This window comes from Canis lupus, chromosome 27, assembly GCF_003254725.2.
Source record: "Canis lupus dingo isolate Sandy chromosome 27, ASM325472v2, whole genome shotgun sequence".
Taxonomy (NCBI): domain Eukaryota; kingdom Metazoa; phylum Chordata; class Mammalia; order Carnivora; family Canidae; genus Canis; species Canis lupus.
Window position 1 is genome coordinate 18,504,584 of NC_064269.1, and position 20,735 is coordinate 18,525,318.

General features: G+C 40.4%; 1 protein-coding gene across 1 annotated transcript in view; it reads left to right on the forward strand.

The window, feature by feature from the left end:
* The window catches only part of TMTC1 (transmembrane O-mannosyltransferase targeting cadherins 1), a 269,956-nt gene that overhangs the window by 189,291 nt on the left and 59,930 nt on the right, over positions 1-20,735 (forward strand). Inside the window, 1 exon segment of the mRNA XM_025455512.3 lies at positions 6,249-6,362. Coding sequence (XP_025311297.3) covers positions 6,249-6,362 — 114 coding nt within the window.

Consider the following 20,735-nt stretch of genomic DNA (forward strand, 5'->3'; position numbering starts at 1 on the left):
TCTCCCAGGGAATTAGGGAAGGCCAAACACCTTGGAGTTCCACTGAGACTTCACAGTGAGACAAGAGCGAGTTCCCACAGGAAATACAAGTACTAGAGGAGGGGCACAGACTCTGGCTGCCAAGAATGAGTGAATGAGTGAATGAATGAATGAACAAATGAGCGAATAGATAAGACAAATGTTTCACTGCCCTCTTCTACTACTTTAAAACAATATATTTGATTTTGCTGCTGGCAACTTAACTTTTTTTTTTTAATAGAAAATATTAGTTTGGCATACATGTCTTATTAGCTTATTTATTATTCCTATATCATTGTCCTCATCATTGTCATTGTCATCATCATTACTGCAGTGGGTACTGTAGAGACCTGTTGCTGGTTAAGGTTTTTTGTGTGGATGTGTTCTGAAATTTTTTTCACTTTGAGGTTCCAGATGCTGTTCTGTCTCCGTCACATCCTTTCACCTTCAAGGCAGTTCTCACAGACCACAATGGGCTTGGCTTGTTCCCTCTTGCTACCCATGCTGGGGTCATTCTGTAAACACAGGGGCATGGAAGTTCAGATATACAACTTCCTCTTCATCTTTGTTGGCTTAATTTTTTTTTCTTTTGCTTTCAACAGTCAGTGCTTTTAGGAGAAATGTTAAAATGGTTCTGCCCTGTGTTAAACTCTTTTCTTGAAAAAAAGGTACTAACAGAGGTTGTGTCTTCTTAATGATGTTTACTGCTTAATCAGAGCAACATTGGGGGTGGATTTTGGCAGGCAGCAGCCTGTTTCAAGGATAACAAGTTCGTGTTCAAACCCTCCAAGGCTGATGCCAGCAATTTAAAAACAGAAAAACAGAAAAACAAAAAGCTCATTGACCTTGTATCCAGAGGCTTCTGTTTTTTTAGATGGAAGTATGTAGTAAGTGACAGTTGATTACTAAAACACAGCCATTCCCCATGTGTGCTTGAAGAGGTTTTGTGCCCTAAAGAGGCCTTTTGTGATCAAATGGAATTTTGTATAACGTGCAAATCAAAGCTTTTGATAGTTTTTAGAAAACTTTGCCTATTATAATTTATGCATGTCCCAAGAAAAGTTTTAAGAATCTGAGACTTTAAGAATATTCTTTCTTCTCTAAGACTTGATGTTTGTATGTATTCATCTGTGCTGAGTCATGTTCCAATCAGTTGAATGAACATTTACTAACAATCTTTGAAGGAAGATAGAGTTACTGGTTGAGTGTGCGGGCTGGAGTTAGATTTTCTGGTTCTTCTCCAAGTACCACTATTTAATAGCTGTGGGACTTTGGGCAAGTTACTTAACCAGTCTGTGCCTTACTTTATTTTAAAACTTAGAAAAATAATAATGCTTATTTTTTGGTTATAGTGTAAGAATAAATGAGTATGTGAAAAATGCAGAAGGCATTATGGTAAACACGACGTAAGGGTTTCAAATTATTGTTCTGCACTGTGTTCTAGGGTAGGAGACAGAGGTGGTGAGGGAGAGGGAGGAAGATTATCTGTAGAGGACCTCAAAGTCTACATGGGGGTCAGACACATAAACACGGTTTATATAATGTAGCAAGTGGTAGACAGAGGAAGCAGGACACTGTAAGTATAGGCAGGCTGCTAAGAACAATCCAGGCCTTCAGGAACAGTTCTCCTATAGACCTGAACTGAGTACATAAGGATGAAGACAACCTAAATGAGCCATAATGATCAAAACCAAGAGCTGGCTGATTGGAGTAAGAAAAATTTATTACAGTTCTAGATAAGGTGATGTCCCTCACAGAGGTCCTCCTTCTGGTTTCTCCTGAGTTCTTTTTTTTTCTTTTTAAAGATTTTATTTATTCATGAGAGACAGAGAGAGAGAAAGAGACAGGCAGAGGGAGCAGCAGGCTCCATGCAGGGAGCCCAATGTGGGACTCGATCCCAGGATTCCAGGATCATGCCTTGGGCCAAAGGCGGGCGCTAAACCGCTGAGCCACCCAGGGATCCCCCTCTCCTCAGTTCTGAACAGTGAATTTATTGACCATTCCTTGGCCATAGGGTCTCATTAAGGCCTCTCTTATTACACGGGGTGGTTTTGCTTGGCAACACTATGAACGGTCTTACAGAGTATCTTAGGACAGACCTTTGTGTTGGAGAAAATCCAAATTTCAGTTAAGTCCCAGCTTTTCCAGCTGAGGCCTTCTCTTACAAAAAAGATCCCACCGCATGATGTATTTTTAGGAGGTAGATGTAGGGCCCCCTCGCAGCTTTGTAGTTCCACTGGCAATAACCTTACACACAAAAGCATAAGAAGCCAGCACTTGTGTCTTAATCAGAGGCTCGAGGAGAGTAATTGGTTCAAGCTGAAATAGCTGTGAAGAGGAGGAGCCAGGATATGAACCAGAATTTGATATAAAAAGAATACATGAGCTTTGCTACGCTTATTTTTTACTTTTGTTTTCTAACTAAAACTATGCCCAGTATAAAAAAGAGAGCGGGAGGGATTGGTTCATAATCATACTGCAAGATATATTTTCTTTAATTCTTTATAACAAGAAACCGTTCTGCTATCCTGTCCTGGGAAGTGGGTAACTTCACAGCTCCCGCTGGCCGTAGTAACAGCCCAAAATTTTACATTTGTTTGGAGTAAACAACACTGTAATAACACAATTTGGTAAAATCTACTCAATGCCCCAAATCTTCGAAATACCTATAAAGGCAGAGACCCCATTTTTTTTATTTGCATCTAGATAAGGGTCTCTGATTCCCATTCATGAACTATCCAAATGATCCATGGACCATCAGTTAAGAATTTATGGCCTACCCTATTCTGCATCTCTGTAGGAAACACATTTCTGTCTTCCTTTCTGAATTGCTTAAACCAGAGAGATCAGCCAAATTCCTAGGTCAGAGAATATATACTGAAGATTGGTAAATTCTTCTGTAAAGGAGTAGATGGTAAATATTTTAGTCTTTGTGGGCCATATAGTCTCTTTTGCAACTACTCAACTCTGCTGTTGTCTCAGGAAAGATGCCAAAGATGATAGTAAACATATTGCGCACCTGGGGCCCACAGGGCTGTAGTTTGCTTACCAATGAGATAAACATTGTGATAGTGAAAATTACAATGTTACTATATCCTGTGGCACCTTTCTGGTTTAGCATCAAATGTTGATCAGCTTCAGGAATGGTTCTGACCATGTGTTAGTTGGAATCTTTGCTCAACTACTTTCTAGGGTCTGTAACTTTAGAGAAAAGTCTTAATCTCTGTGAACTTTAATTTCCTCTTCTGTATTGTGGGAGGTGTAATAATTCTACCCATCCAATAGGTTATTGAAGGGATAAAAGGAAATAATCCATGGAAATGGGTGCTTAGCCAGAATTTGATTCAAATTGGGCCCATTTCATGAGTACTAGCCATCCAGAGTGTGGCATTGTACAACTTCAGGTCAAAGCAGGGTCAGAAATGAAGAGAACCACAAATCCTCCTTACTTTTCCTGTTAGCCTCTGGCTGAACGCTGCTCATTAATTTTATTTTTTAATGTTTGTTTTCTAATCAAGAATTTGGGGATGATTCTCGTGACCTATTCTCCAGTGATGCCAGTAAAACAATTGATGTCCAAGAAACTGGGAGATACACCTGAGAGAAGTGGCTTTTTTGTTATTTCTGTTATTTTTCAACTGTTGTGCAGATGAGAGGTGTGGGGGAGAAATATGAGGTACATGAATTAAGATCGTGAGTTGAAAAGAGATTTTTCTTTGTAATCATCATTGAGATTATTAATAAGGATTGAGATCTAACTGTATAATTAATAAATACTGCGTGTCTTTGTAGAGTAAATATACGGAAGCTGCCTGTTTCCACTAAAATGATCAGGGCTACGAAATCATAGCATCAGTAGAACAAATGAAGGAGACTGGCTCTGGAAGCCAGAGCAGCCTGGCCAGTTACAGCTACGTGGAAAGTTTTGCCTTTGGCCAGTTGTTTGTTTCCCTTTTTCCACAAAGTACTCATTGTAAAATGAGAGACTGGAAAAACGTAGCAGAAAAATATCACAGAGAGAACACTAAGGTCAAAAAAACAACAATGGAAAAAGCAGTGCGTTCTTAGGATTCAAGTTACTCCACCCACATCTGCTTGCCTGTTATGAATATCATTACTTCCTCTGGGTATCACTGAACAATGCCCTGATCTTTGCAAGGACCATGTTTCCACAGACCTAATTGTCTGTTCTTTGGGCGATACGTAAATTAGAGTCACCATACTAGTCACACAGAGGGAAGGATCAATTCCAATATGCCAGTTATGTCCATGTTGAAACCAAAGTTACCTTTAAAATCTGCCCATTACCATGCACTACTTATTCCTGGGTAGAAAAATCAGAGATTTTCCTGGCTAGAAATTGGAAAAAAATTTAAAGCCATTACTGTCACTCTGACCCAAATTCTTCCCCTGTGACTAAATTCACTTTGCTTAGTATCCATTTTAAATATGGATTAAAATCCCAGCTCTATGTGGCAGCTGTTGGGGCTCACCATAGGGTGATTAATGGATACCAATGATTTCATGGGAGCACCCAAATGTCAGCATGTATAAATTTTTTGTCTTGGGTACGTCAGTTTTTACTGAGAAGATTTGTCCAGACTCCTCCCTAGGGGTTCAATCCTGGCTGCCAGTATCAGAGAGCTTTATAAGGGAGACAAACTGAGAACCCGGTGTTCAGAATACAGATCTTCACATGATCTACCTTTGAGATACAACTCTTCTCTCTTTGCTCAGAAATATCTGTTGTTCCTGAGTGCAGGATCCCTCTAACTCAACTTTTTCAGAGAGTAAAATCTCTGCCTTTTGCTGGGATGGGGAAAGAATAATGAAAAAAGTCACTTAGATATGCAGCATAAGGATGGGGATCTGGGGCTTGACTGCTCCTGATATAGATTTAGCCTATATTTAGCCACACCCCAGCCATCAAAAATAATCCTAGCTACCTGCAACACATTTGAGGTCCCTGAAGCAGCCTGCATAAATTTGGAGTCTGCTGCTTTCAGATAATGTTGCCCTTGGGTCAGTCTCTAGCCTCTTGCACGCCTCGTAAGTTCTGTCCCTGGAGAGTCCCTCAAGCTCCCAGCCAGTGGGTTTTAAGTGGGACTGTCTTTGCTGGCCCTAAGGAACCTGTTTTGCTGAAAGTTCAGCAAAAAGATTACAAAGCCCTTACATATCCCAACAGATTTTTAACACTTTGTATGAAATCCTTCTGTTAATCTTACCTTTAAATTAAAAACTAAATGAAAGTATGTTATCTGGGAGAGGCAGTAGTACATTAGAGTGGCCCAGAAACTAGGTTACGTGCTTTTCTCCTTGCTCTCTCTCTCGTCAGTCCCCCACCCACATATAATCCATGCAAATTCCAAGACTTTTCTTCCCAAGTGGGCCTCCAACTCATCTCCTTTCATCATTCCCCTGCCACCTCGTCCCTGCTCATTGAGGGAACAAGGGACTCTAAAACCAAACTAGAATCCTCTAGAATCCCACCTCTGCCACTTACCAGCTGTATAATCTTGTGCATGTTAAATGTGTGGACTAGTTACAAATAAGAAACAGACCCCTTTCTGCCCCCTCAGGCCCCTCCAATTATCTTCAAAGTTTCGCTCTTACACTGTAGGGATTCCCCAGGCATTGGGTTATGGCAGCCCAAGCAGACTAATACAGTGACCGTGTAAGAACGGTTTTTACCTTTTTGAGCAAAACCTCTTTTCCTTATCTGCAATTTGTAAAATAATTATCCTTGCATTTATTTATTTATTTTTTAAATTAGCCCAGGCTGGGAACATCGGGAATGTTAATTTCCAGTAAAACATAATAAGAAGGCCAGTCCATAGTCATCCCTCTTGTAAGGATTTGTTTTTGTGGACGCTCTCAATTTTTTTTAAAGGAAGGTTCTAGGTGAACAAAAGCAAGGAAGGAAAGAAACTGAATGAACCTGAGCATGCAGGTTTGTTCTCCAGAGAATTATCTATCACCCCATGCAGCCACCTCTGCTTCATATCCAGTTAGCATGTTTGTTTAGTTGTGCACAACCACACACTGCTCCGTTGTTTTCCATAGAAGCATGTTCAGTAAGTCACATAATGCAGGTTTCCAATTTTGGAAAACCTGGCTTTAGATGGATGTAAGACATTTCAAATGCAGGTTCATGAAGTTGAGTAAAATATGAAAAAACCCAACAGTATTCTTTGTTGCTCTTTTTTTCCCTTTAACTCTGCTAATTATAGGTCTGGAGTTCAAACCCTGCCCCACAATGCCAAGGTTCACTACAACTACGCCAATTTCCTGAAGGACCAGGGTCGGAACCGGGAAGCGATCTCTCACTACAGAACTGCCCTCAGGTAAGCACCCTATGTATATTGTCCACTGCTGTGCTTCTCAGGCCCTTGTTGTTCGCCCACCCTCCCAGTGTGTCGTGGGTGGGGGACACCGGACATCTCCTTGGAGGGGGTAAGGATCCTAGACTCTCCATCTCTTGGCTCAGTGCTCGAGTCTGCTGTGAATGTAGTAACTGCGTTGCTTCTAATTCTTGGCGGTTTCCTGCAGAAGTTTCCATTGCTGCCCACTCCTCAATGAGGTGTGATCCTCGGTTGAATATACACATACAGGCAAACAGGAGTCGGTTGTCAAAAATACACTGCAAATTCTCTGAACATGTATTCCAGTGAAGTCTCCCACTTTTAGGTTTCTCATTGTCAGAAAGGATTTATATGAAGACATTTGAGTATAGAAATGAAATACCCTGATGGTTGTATTAAATAGAGAACTAGAAGATACTTGATTACCATATGGGGAATATGTTAATAAGGGGTGTGTGTGTACACAAATATGTGTGTATGTGCATATGTAGATGAACAGCCCTGACACTCTCTTTGTACTCCTCTCCTTGTATTCGTTTGGAAGAGACTGTAGCAAACATAGCTTTAGATGTCACTTTATGAGAAACTGCAGATCAATCCTGCATGTCCAGCAGCAGTCTGCGCTGCTCTTGAGTACTCAAAATCACAACTCTGACTTTCAAGATGGTCTTATCTAAAAGATCCCACATGATGAATGTCTTTAACCTGGAACATGTGGAGATATGAGAACTATACATAGCCTCGGAGTCTCTAGATGTGGGCAAAACAAAGAAAGGTGTTTATTGAGTACTATGAGGCTTGTGAAAGCTTTTTAAAGAGGTTTCCATGCTCCTACAGACTGGCCCACATTTGGCTGAATTTTCTGATAACTGTTCCACTTTGGGATATGTTTAAAGTATATGTAGCAAACAAAACTACATTTCCCTGAAGCACATACTAGGATTATATCAAAGTTTAGTTTGAAATCATCATTCTTAGGCAGCCTGGGTGGCACCGCCTTCAGCTCAGGTCATGATCCTGGGTTCCTGGGATCGAATCCCGTGTCAGGCTCCCTGCATGGAACCTGCTTCTCCCTCTGCCTGTGTCTCTGCCTCTCTCTCTCCCTCTCTGTCTCTCATGAATAAATAAATAAAATCTTTAAAAAAAAAAAAAGAGTGAAATCATCATTCTTAAAGTAACTAACCCGCTTTGTAAAATTATCGTTTTGAACAATGCTCTTACATAAGTGTATTGTTCTTGAATCAAAATCTTTCAGACATTAGGCTCTCTTATTTAGTATTCAGTATGGCAAAAATTTTAGGCTGTGCACATCAAGTTCACCATCAGATACTTTTCCAAAGATACAAGAAATGCATGTCCCAAAGGAAAATTATAACAAAACCTTTTTTGAGGAAAAGGAGTTTTTATTAAGGAATAGAAGGTCATTTTTAGGATTTAATAAGGAATTATATTCTTTCCCTGGAAGCCAGCTTACCCAAATGTTTACAATACTTATCTCTAGTTGTGAGATTATGGCTTAATTTTTTTCTGTATACTTTATTTTGTGCTCCAGATGTTCTATAATGAACGTGTATTATTTTTGCAATGAGGAGATGTAATTTTTAAAGAGGCATATTCCTTCAAGGGCACAAATAAAGTATGTTTTGGCTTAATGATTAATTAACGATTCAGGATTTTAGGTGACATTCTTGAAGAGAAGAGAGCAATTAGTTTGTCTGAAAAATAGTGGTTGAAAAGAAGTATTACCAGTATCCTTTAAAATTTGTTGCATTCTAACAGACTGTTTTCTGTCAAGTTCAAACAGAAAAATAAGACAAACCCTAAGGCACAGCTTGGGGCAAAGATATAAATTACACAAAATTCTTCAGCAGCTGATTTTACAGAATTATAGTAGCTGGTTGGGTATTACCGCTTTTTTCCCATGGAACAATAAAAATAAATGTTTGCTTCAGCAACTGTACTTCTGGAAGAAACATGTCCTTTGAGAAGTGGGGGGAAAAACAATTAGAGCTATAAATACACTGCATAGTAATTAGTGAAATATTTCATCCTCTCAGACCAGTCTCAAAATGCTTCTGATTTAAGTAGCATCATTTTTGTGTGGATATCTCTGTGGTGAATTTTCAATGGTGTGGGTGTTTTGTTTTGTCTTTTAATTTAAATAAATTGTCACTTGTTGTGTTAGAGAGAAGAGGAAAATGCTAGGACTATTCATCATTTTGATGATTATTCATCCTAGGTGACTAGAAGATTGCACTTATTTTTTAATTTAATTTTTTTAGAGAGCCAGAGCATGCGCATGAATGGTGGAGGGGGTGGGGCAGCAGGAGAGTGCAAGAGAGAATCTCAAGCAGGTTCCACACTTGGCTCAGAGCCTGACTGTGGGGCTCCATCTCACGACCCTGATATCATGACCTGAGCCGAAACCAAGAGTCAGATGCCAAACCAACTGAACCACCCAGGTATCCTAGATTGCCCTTATTTTGATACTGCTCTTTCTTTGCTGATTTATTGTATCCTAAAATTTCTTTGCTGAAGTTGATTCTCCCCTTCCCAACTACCTCGTCCCTATTTTAGCTTCATTGTATTTGATATTTTCCATATTTGCACACAGCAAAAAGACAGTGACTAGAGAAATGTGTAGGGATAATGGTGCTATTATCTGAAATCAGTCCCAACAATTATCCATTTCTGTTTTAATGACTGCATAGATCCCAAAGGCAGTGATGAAATTAGTCATTAGGGTTGTATCTATACCAATATCATTTTGGCTGTCTTATAATTCTAGAAATAATGCCACATTAAATTGGTAATTATATATGACATGAATATTCTGCTTCTTTTAAACCTTATTCTATGTTTTTAAAAAAGATTTATTTCAGAGAGAGAGAGAGAGAATGCTGGACCAGACTCCCCACTAAGTGGGGAGCCCAATGCGGGGCTCAATCCCATGATCCTGAGATCATGACCTGAGCTGAAATCAAGAGCTGGCTGATTATGATTAATCCACGGAGCCACCCAGGCACCCCAACCTTACTATATTTTTAAATGAGATGCAAGTAGTACTAATTTCTCCTCCCTTTTGGTGTACCTCATTTATTATATTTCTGTAGTGCAGGGGAAATCTCCCCTGGAAAATGCTGCCACTGAGGTTATAGATTCAGATTAAGACCCAAATAAAAAAAAGAAAAAAAAAATCAGCAAAGGAAGATGGAAGAAAATAACTCTTTTCTTCTTTTCTCATCCTTTATTAACAGAAGTGTCAGCTTTGCTTTGCTATGAAGGGCAGCTGTCATGTTTATACCTATTCCAGGTTTTATAAAGTTTGAGATTCTATATGGTTCAGAATCAGAACACCACTGGTGGATCTGCCGTGTGCTACCAAAACTTTCTGACCATTGCTTAAAACTGGAAAAGTTTCTACCATTCCACCTCTTGTTAGCTGAGTAGAAAGTTCAGAAACCACCCAGTATGTCAGCTCTTCCTGACAAAAATGCCCATCCAAAAATTCATCCAATAAGTCCAAAAGGAGAGATAGTAGCCTTGCCTGGATAAAGTGCAGCAGATCCCGAATGTGTAGTTGGCCGGTAGTTTGTTGATTAGTTTAAAAAGTTAGTTAAAAGGGGAAAATCATAAAACAAATTATGCACACTTTTGAATGATTTATTGTATCCCAAAATTTCACATGTACATCTATTCACCAATCTTCAAATGTCAAACCACTTTTTCCTTTGGGTAAGAGTCTAATGATTATAATCTGCAAAATCACATCCATAAATCATTTGTCTGATGATTTTGATACTTTAAAGTGGAATAAAAATGTAATGACTGTGAGATTTTCCTGATTTTTCTCCTATAGATTTTACAGATGTTTTTCATCTAATTCAATAGCAATTTCTTGAGCAAGTTCCCTTTTTTGAGAATTTTAGAGTATTTACTTAGTTTTCATAGAAATAACTTTTTCACTTCTATTTTATCAGTTTGCAAAATATTTTATTACATTACACAACTGCAATAAAAACTACAACTGCAATAAATTTGTTAATAAACATGATTGTCTGTTAGTCATTCAACTCAACTCACAGGGTCAAAAAGGCCCAGACTTACAGGAAAAGTTTATTAAGTTGTGGACAACCACCAATATGTTTTACAGAGAAGAGTACAACATAGTGAAGAAACTGTTTTATTTATCTTTATTTTTTATTTTTTAAAAGACTTTATTTATTCATGAGAGACACACAGAGAGAGCCAGAGATATAGGCCAAAGGAGAAGCAGGCTCCCTGCGGGGAGCCTAATGCAGGACTCGATCTCAGGACCCAGGGATCACACCTGAGCCAAAGGCAAACACTTAACCTCTGAGCCACCCAGATGCCCCAAAGAGGCAGTTTTAAAATAGTTTTCACTACAGGTGATAGAGTTATGGAAATTGTTTTTCATCTTATATTTAAATTCACTGCATGACTCAGTTATTGGTTGGTTAAAATGGGCTGGCCATCAAGAACCCTGCACCTGGGAAGGAATAGAGTTCACCTTTGTCCAGATGGGTCAGGAAAGTCTCCTTACTGTCACCAGCAAATTATTCCATATCCATGGAACGTTGTTCACTTAGAATTCCTCCCAGCCTACTATGATAAGCACCTCCCATACCCAGATCTAGTCATGCATCCCAGGTGATTGGATATCACCCCTCTGCAGGATTCCATCCCTGATACAAGAGCTATGATCTTCAGTTACCCAGACTGCTGCTTTCCCCCATCCCCCTCACAGGTATGGTTTCACCATGAAATACACAGTAAATCATCTAAGATTTCCACCTTCCCATACTCCTGTCAAGCAGGAGGTGCATTACCCTTCCATGACAGTACTCAAATGTGCTTGGGCAGCCATGGGACCCTTAGCCTTATCCACTCCCAGTATATCTGTTGTTGAGGTTCTTTTTTTATTTTTTAAAGATTTATTTATTTATTTAACAGAGAAAAGGCATAATCAGGGGGAGCAGCAGGCAGAGGGAGAAGCAGGCTCCCCACTGAGCAAAGAGCTCAGTGTGGGCCTCCATCCCAGGACATCCCATTAAGAGTCTGCCTTAACCAACAGGTGCCCCTGTTGTTGATGTTCTAAACAGAAAAAGAAGCCAGAAAACCAGGATTTTTTTTTAAGGTTTATTCATTCATGATAGAGAGAGAGAGAGGGGGGCAGAGACACAGGCAGAGGGAGCAGCAGGCTCCATGCTGGGAGCCCGATGTGGGACTTGATCCCAGGACTCCAGGATTGCGCCCTGAGCCAAAGGCAGGCGCTAAACCTCAGCCACCCAGGGATCCCCAAACCAGGCTTTTTTTTATTGGTATAAGTAAAGGGGAAGAAATGTGCTTTTATTGCTCCTGTCCCAAAGAAATTGCCACTAGCAATTTAATTGCCTACCACGTGGGAAAGGATAGAACTAAAATCTTTTTGATTGGAATTTTTAATGCATAAAATAGAGACTCGTCATGATAGTAGTAACCATTGATAGCATTCTTTGCATTCCCTGCTGTGTTGATAACTGGAACTCTGCAAGGAGACTCTATTAGACTGTGTAAGTGCATATGGAAAAAAGGGAAGTAATAAAAGAATCAAGGAAACCCTGTATCATAGTCTAACAAAATCTAACCATGTGTAATTAACTCACTGTTCACTGATGTCCTGAATACATCAATAACATTATTATAACTCCTTTGAGAAATGCTATCTATGAAGCTGGTGGAGTTTGAACATTTTTTTTAAATCAGGATATAATGCTTATTTTAAAAGTCCTTCATTACACAGCCTATTTTAAGTGAACATTTAAAATAACTCTTATGAGTAAAAGTGACCTTGGATACCAGCTGTCATGTATTTCTGGAAAGAATTAAAACTCCAGGACCATTTGTTAACCAGGTTTAACATGTGGAGATGGGCTCTTTTGCCAGTGTGGTATTTTCATTTATAAAAGTCTAAGTGCACTTCCCAGTATCACAAATAGACACTTGAAATTAGTTTTATTCCTTTTTTTGTTGATGAAATTAATAGCTTCACTATATTTTGTGTTAATGAAGTCTAGCAGTTTTACTCATTAAATCCAAGAAATTAAACACTATTTCATTTAGAAAACTAGAAGTTAGTGACTTTGTGGCCATACTTATAGACTAAATTTCTGAATGAAAGTTCTGTAATTTCTATTCAAGAACATTTTGCTGTCCAGTTTGGTGGTGGTGGTGGGGGGCGGGGGTTGTGCTTTGTTTTCTGCTTTTTATTTTTTTTTTCCTGCCTTATACCTCTCTTTCACTTCAGAAACTCACTGTGCTTCCCCAGGAAACAGAATCCCAGGCAGGGATCTGCATGCAGGAAGTCCATTAAGAAGTGCTCTCTGGAAATGTTAGGGAAGGAAGCCAGGGGAGCAGGATGGGCAGAGGGAGAGTTGACAAGCAAGGGCAATTCCTGGGCCTCAGCTGACACCTAGGAAGCTCTGGAGCTGCGAGCGCCCCTCAGGATTGCCGTGAATGGCAAGAGATGGAATCTTTACATCCCCTTATGAACCAGTCACTGCCCCAGCCAGGGAGGGTAGCCTGGGGTGAGGCAGTTCCTGAGAAGACTCAGCTGTGAACTGTCAACAGATGGGGAACAAGTGTCTCAGACGTGAGTGGTGTCTGGGTGGTGTGAGAAAGCAGCCACCACAACCGGCTCAATTTACAATTTCCTATATAAGCAAATATGACAGCTTTAACAATATCACTTAGATTTTCTGTTAAAATGACAACATGGGAGGTAACACCATACTTGATAAGGTTGGAAGATTACAAGATAGTTCGTATAAAAAGCTTGAGGCACTGCCCAATACCTGACAGTGATAAATTCATTAAGTGTTATTTATTTGTATGTCCCAAATCTGACCACTTCTGTCCACCTCCACTGGCCATCGTGTCTCACTTAGATTCCTGTCTCAGAGCCCCTGTGGCTCCTACCAGGCCCTGCACTGCCCTTCTCAGACCTCACCTCCTGGGACTTTTCTGCCAGCTCAGCTCCAGCTACATACAGTCAGGCCACATTTCTATTCCAGGGACTCTGAATTTGTAATTCCCTCTTCCTGGAACACACCCTCATTCTCTAACTAGCTGCCTCCTTCCCTTCCTTCGGGGTTCCCCACTTAGGTCATCTTGTCAATGTGGCCTTCCCAGGCCACCCCACCCAAGAGTGCAGTCACCACCAACATACTCTATTCCTCTTCTTTGCTTCATTTTCTCCATTGCATTTGTCACCCATTCACCTACTTCTCTCTTTTTTTTTTAAAGATTTTATTTATTTATTCATGAGAGACACACAGAGAGAGGCAGAGACATGGGAAGAGGGAGAAGTAGGCTCCCTGTGGGGGACCCAGTGCAGAACTTGATCCCAGGACCTCGGGATCATGCCCTGAGCCACAGGCAGATGGTCAACCACTGAGCCACCCAGGTGCCCCTACTTCTCATTTTTTTAAGTGTCTGTCTCCCTCTACTAGAGGGGAAACCCCATGAGGGTAGAGATTTGGGTCTTTATCCGCAGCCTAGAGAACAATACCAGGAATGTAGCACTTAGTGTGTGTTGATTGGGTGAATGCTACCTGGAAACATCTTTATATGGTCTTTTTTTTTTTTTAAGATGTGAATTACCTGAATTTTTTTTAAATGGCAGCTGAGGTACAGTATGAAAACCAAAAACTTTCCAAAGTAGATCCATAGTCACTTCTACAGAACATATATTTAATCTGTCCCCAAACCCATCTTGCCTTTCTCCTGTGTTCAGGAGTCCCTAATTTCCAACTCCTCTGAGATTTTATTTAAAACTGTTTCTTAAAGCCTTCACTTCATCTACTTCTCTGGGCACTTTTCCATTAATATTTAAATACTCTCGGGGTGCCTGGGTGACTCAAGCCCTTGAGTGTCTGCCTTTTGATTTCTGCTCAGGTCATGATCTTGGGGGTTGTGCGATCAAGCCCCATGTTGGGCTCCACACTCAGCAGGGAGTCTGCTTGAGATTCTCTCTCCCTGTACCGCTGCCCCTCCCCTCCCCAATCTTACACTCTGTATGTCTCTCTATAAAGATTCATTTATTTATTTTTAGAGAGTGAGGTGGGAGATGGGTGGGAGAGAGGGCACGTGCACCAGCAGGGGGAGAGGGAAAGAGAAAGGGAATCTCAAGCAGACTCCTTGATGAGCACAGAGACCAACATGGGGCTCGATCTCACAACCCAAGATCGTTACCAGAGCTGAAATCAAGGTGGATGTTCAAACAACTGAGCCACCCAGGCAATAAAATACCTTAAAAATAAATAAATAAATAGTCTCAAGTTTCTACCTTCTTGAAACAAATATGCAAACCAGCCTGTACCTCTCCTGTTTTTCCCTTACCTGTTGGTCTCAGTGTCTTCTCCTTCATTTCCCTCTTGTTAGCCAGCCCCCTACCACCACCACCTATGAGTGGTTTCCACTCTACCACTGACTCTCTTCTGTAGGTGCACCTGCTGCCCTCATATGGGGAACTCCAGGGGACACTGCTGACTCTCAGCAGCATTAATTTTGTTGACTGCTCCGTCCTCCTTAAAGTGAATTACTTGTCAGCTTCCATGCTGCCTTGGTTTTCCCTCTTTCTCTAGACTCTCCTCCAAACCCTTAGTGGAGGAGTTCTCAGGCTCCCCCTCTTCTCAAGCTTTGTTTTCCTCCCAGAGGATCTCTTCAGTTCCAAAAGCTTTTAGGTAGCATCTGTATGCTGATCAACTCTCAAAGCTGTCATTTCACCACATAACGTTCCTGTATCAGAGCCATCTCTCCAGCTGATTCCTGGATGTTTCTACACATTTCCCGCTGCACCGAAACTCACCTTACCACCTTCTCTCCAAAACCTGTTCCTTGTCCTTTATTGCCCTCCTTTCCAATTTGTGCTTAAACCAGAGTAACATGTTTTGTTTCCTGAGTTCTTTTTAGTTTGCTTTCTCTCTCTCTCTTTGAAACACTTTTTTTTCCTCTTTCTACTTATATCCCTTCCTCCCCTTTCCTTAACTCTCAACTGTTACTGCCTCGCTGGTGAAGCATCATCTGGCCTGGAAACACCTTGGTGAGTACCAATGCTCCTGCCATGGGCTCCTGCTTCTCATACTGTCCACCCCCCTCCCTCCACTTTGTCTCTTTCTGCCCTGTGTGCTCTGATCACAGTCGTGTTAAAGCAAATTGGTGTCCCTGTCTCTTCCTCTTCTGCCACAGGACTTACTGGAGAGCAAGGACTCCTTTCTCTTTATTGCTGTGGTCCCTTACCGGAGGGTTTGGCACATTGTAGGTGCTTAGTAGATGTTTAAATGATTATTGAAAGAAAGACCAGATGGATATAATGCACAGAATATCACAGACCCCCTTAGAGTTAGAGGGCAACTCTGTAATGACAGCTAGTATCTCTCAGTGGGAGAGCTGTCAACAGTGTAGATGGGACAGTTCTTAATTATGCAGGACTGTCTAATGCATCACAAGATGTTTAACACGCCTACTTCCTGCCATTGGTGACCACCAGATCCTGAAGCGGATATTCAGGATATGCACCCTGTTCTCTCCCCATCCCACATGATCTTCATTGGCAGTTACTGATTAGGAATAGGGACCCCCTTTTCCGCCCACTGCCGTCTTTTCCCGAGTTGATACAACTGGAGTGCTAGTAATGCTATGAAGTATCAGTACAGTAAAGACTCCATGTGCACATGGATCTGTCACACAGGACTTTGAATCTCCTTACAACCTTGGATGTAGCTTGTAAAATTGCACGTGTCTGGAATTCCATTTGGTGTTGAGCATATCATAAGGCTTGGAGGAAATTGCTCTGGTGCCTGTGGGGATCGTTTGCTTTAGATGATGAAGGATTGACAGGCTTTGGAATGAGGGTTTGGCAGAGAACATTCCTACATTCTTAAAATGGAAAGAGTCTCACGTCCTTCACATCTGAGAACCCACGGCATAGGAGAGACAGATGGATTCAAGATGACTTGAGTGTTCACTGGATTAGTGATGAAGAAATAATGGATGTTATTTTGACTGATGGGATCAAGTCGAAGGCCATTGTCAGCAGTGAAGAGAATGATTTTTTTTGGAGGGTGAGAAATCCATATGAGAGGAGACCTGGCAGCTTCAGCCTGGCGTGGGTTCGTTAGGGCTGGAGGGGGAACCGAATAATACCACCCAGAGGTCCTGCAACTCACCCCAAACACAAACTGTTTATGGTGGAACAAGTATGATGACGGGTATTTTTATACCCATCATCTCATTTTCTAACATAGACGCCCATTTGTTTACACAGAAGGTCAATAGCTATTGACCTTATTATTATAGAGAAAGCAACTAAGGGGCAGACATAAATTCAAAATCTCATAGCTAGATATGTTTTTTTTTTTTTCCCTGAAAGTCCATGGCTTCTGACTCCAAATACAGTTATATTTCTGCTCCACCAAAACAGGCCCACCATCTGCCCCAAAAACCAAAGTTCACCATAATCACCTCAAGCCTCTGTGAAAGGTTAAATAAAAAGCAGAGAACTATTTAATTCAATGCATTTCCCAACCCTTAGAGTTAAATTGTCAGGAATCAGGAAAATTCAGCCACTTAAAATGACTCATTTCCTGAGGGCATCAGAGAACAGGGTTTACTCTAAATTGTCTTGGAAAATCAACTGGGTGGAGTCCTTCTGGATCACTGTGAGAGGTCATCCATTGTGAGAGGTCAGATAATTTAGTTGGCCCTCTTTGGAGAGTGTGTTACATTTCCCTAAATTGCATGTGAGGTTTTTTCCCAAAGCTTTCTTAAAGGGTGGAAAGAATATAATGCAAAAAGAAAGTGGCAAGATTACTTGCTGGGTGTTAATGGCAATTTCGAACAAGCAAAGAAGCAGAGCAATAATCAGTGTCACCTGGTACATTTTAGTGACATGGTTGTTCAAATTTTATAACAGGGAAGAACCAGGCATTTTTAAAAAAATGCCAGAGACTAATCTGGTTGAAAATATGCTGCTGACTCCTGAAATAAAGTTTACTTTGGTTATTTTTTTAGTCCAGTGAAGTTCAGGTTTTATGGTTGAATTTTTTCCCAGACATGTTTTTCTTTTGGATTTTTTTTTTTCTTAACAGGAAATAGAAAATAAACATCTGACCTTAGCATAGTTAACCTCAAATAAATTAAGGTGTGGAATGAAAATCAGACAAATAAATCAGGGTGTGTATATTCTGAAAGGAAATTACAAGCTGGAGCATAGGATACAATATCGCTTGCACAATGAAATGCCGTGTAAGGTACTCCAACAAAAAATTAAGAGCATCCTTAACTTTTGAACAGATGGTACAAAATTCAAAGTAAATAACTGAAAGAAAATGTAAAACCACACTTTAGTCACATCCATCTTGTGTCTCTGGGTCTGCAGGTTGATCTTGGGTTAAAGCTTAAGGGCAGTAGATGAGAGAGTGTACGTACATCTTGTACACTTACTCAGTGTTGCTGGCTCTAAATAGCCTCTCTGAATGCTGTGGTTTTTGGAGATAACATGATTATTTTGTATGGTGGGTAACATATTTTTCCAGTGCATAAGAATCTCAGCAGCCAAGTATTCTGAGTATTGAGTTTATTCTACTTCTGTCCCTGAGAACTAGTTCCTATAAGATCATAGTTGAATGGATGGGCTAAAGAAAAAAAAAGGAGAAATTACTCTAAATGGAAGCTCTAATTGCTAGCGGTTATTTATTTGCTGAAGGTGGAAAGACTCATGATTGTCAGGAAAAATAAATAGATTTACAGGAGCCAATTGTCTTCTTAACACAAGAACACAACTGCTTCTGAGATTTTATTTTTTTTAATAATCTATTATCTACTCAGTTTCTTTCCTCAGCTGTAACATAGTACAGTAATTCTACTTAAAGAATTAGGAGGGTTAAATGAGACGATGGAAGAAAAAGTGTGAAGTATCCTTAATCCATCCTAGGTCACTTGGGACCCATTTTCTTTTGTTCCCACCCCCAATGATGATCTCCTAATAACATGTTGATTTTGATTCTCACAGCTAAGGTAACTGGGAATGGAGGGGAATAATAATATTTTTAAATAGGTGCTTTATCAGTTCTGCTTAAGGAAATGCTCCTAGATAAAAATTAAGAACCCCATATGTGCTCAACTGGAGGTGTACTTACCAAGAATACAGATTATTCAGTACTTGACCAAAATTCTCCTCAATTCATAGAACTATATCTCTATATGTAGATTTCACTTTAATTTTTTTACGGGGGGGGGGGGGGACCCAAAGAGAGAGGGAGAGAGAGATTCTTAAGCAGGCTCCATGCCTGACACAGAGCCTCATGTGGGGCTTTATATCACAAGCCTGAGAACATGACCTGAGCCAAAATCAAGAGTCCAATGCTTAATCTCAGGTGTTCCAAGATTTCATTTTTAAAGAGAAAAAATAAGCTTCCTTACACACTAGGACTACTTAACAATACAACATATTTTCTGTGTAATAAGTTTTAAAAATTTAACTCACTGAAATAAAAAATGACAATAATAAAGAAATGGCAAGAACCCCCAGCACAAATGTTGAGTAAGAGTGTGAGAAGGAAAATCCTATGGCTGTTCATACTCATAAAAAAAAAAAAAAAAAAGTCTGAAAATCACCACTCCACCCTAGTTTAGTGAAGCTTTTGTTGAGACTTTTTTTTTAGATGGGGAAGGGAATAATCACTAACAGAACTTTTATAAAGTATTCCTGTAGAAGTCAAAGTCAAGATAGGGTTAATTTATTCTGACAATGGATGTACCAACATAGACATCTCTTAAATTGTTTATTTTTATAGTACGTAATTATCCTCCTGGAGACCTCAGTATTAAATTAGACCCAAGCTCATTCAAACACAAGTTTATTTAAAAAGCAGGGGCAGGCGGGGTGGCTTAGGGGTTTAGTGCCACCTTCGGTCCAGGGCCTGATCCTGGAGACCCGAGATCAAGTCCCTATCTCGGGCTCCCTTGCATGGAGCCTGCTTCTCCCTCTGCCTGTGTCTCTGCCTCTCTCTCTCTCTCTCTCTCTCTATCTGTCTCTCTCATGAATAAATAAATAAAATCTTTAAAAACATAAATAAATAAAATAAAAATAAAATAAAAAGCAAACACAAAAAATAACCTCTGTCCTAGCATAGGTCTTCAGTGAACAAGAGAAGAGTAGGTCTTTTAAGAAAAAAAATTTACATTTATCTAAAACTCAAAATAAACTGTGGTATTTTTTTCCTGACCTAGTTATTGAAGAATCCTATTAATGAAATTCAGCTTTGTTTTATAAATAATGCAATACTTGCTTGTGAGTAGCTGAACCTAATCAGATACCCGGTGAGAGAGGATATTGCTAGCAGTCTGCTTACTATTACCAGGAATACACAATATCACACGTTTTTCAGGTGGGGGCTCTGAGTGGGAATAGGTTCAGTAAGCCACTCTAGATGTCAGCAATCCCCTTCCTCCCTGGGTTGGGACTCTGTCAACATACAGCCTCTTCCCCGACTGTGGCTGGCCATGAATCTTTGTCCTAAGCTTCATGCTAATGCAACTGCAGACAAGTTCTTGGAGCACAAGTCAAGGCCTCTTCCATCAGGGTGCCTCTCTCTGTCAGAGTGCTTCTTTCTGTTTCTCGCTACTTCCTTTCTCACTGCTTATTTCTGGTTTTGAGAGTTTGGTGTGGACTTGCGTTCAGTTTCTGAATTAGAAGAAAAGAGAGAGGGAAAAAAAACATTTTGGATTCAGCGAAATGTGAAAGTCCATGACTGGGCACCTGGGAGGCTCAGGGGTTGAACGTCTGCCTTGGGCTCAGGGCATGGTTCCCGGGGTCCTGGGATGGAGTCCCACATCAGGCTCCCCACATGGAGCCTGCTTCTCCCTCTGCCTATGTCTCTGCTTCCCTCTCTCTCTCTGTGACTCTCATGAGTAAATAAATAAAATCTTTAAAAAAAGAAAGAAAGTCCATGACTATTTATTTGACAGTGGGATTGCCAGTAAGCATAAATTTGAATAAGGTGGGCTGAGAGCCAATGCCAAGGGCAGTTGCTTGAGAGTGCGGATGGGCACTTCGAGAGGTGAGTGAGTCCATGGTGGAAGATCTTATGGAATTTATACTGTCCTTTCCCATAAGTAGTGCTTTTACCTCAAACATTGATTTCAAGGGCTCCCAAGCCTAAAGAAATAAGGAAAAGATCAAGTTTTAAGAAGGCTGATGCCCCCAGGAAGCTTCCTATTACAGCTGGTCAACAGAGAAACAAGAATTGCTCATATCGTGTTCATTGGACATCTCTTAAATCTTTGGGAGGT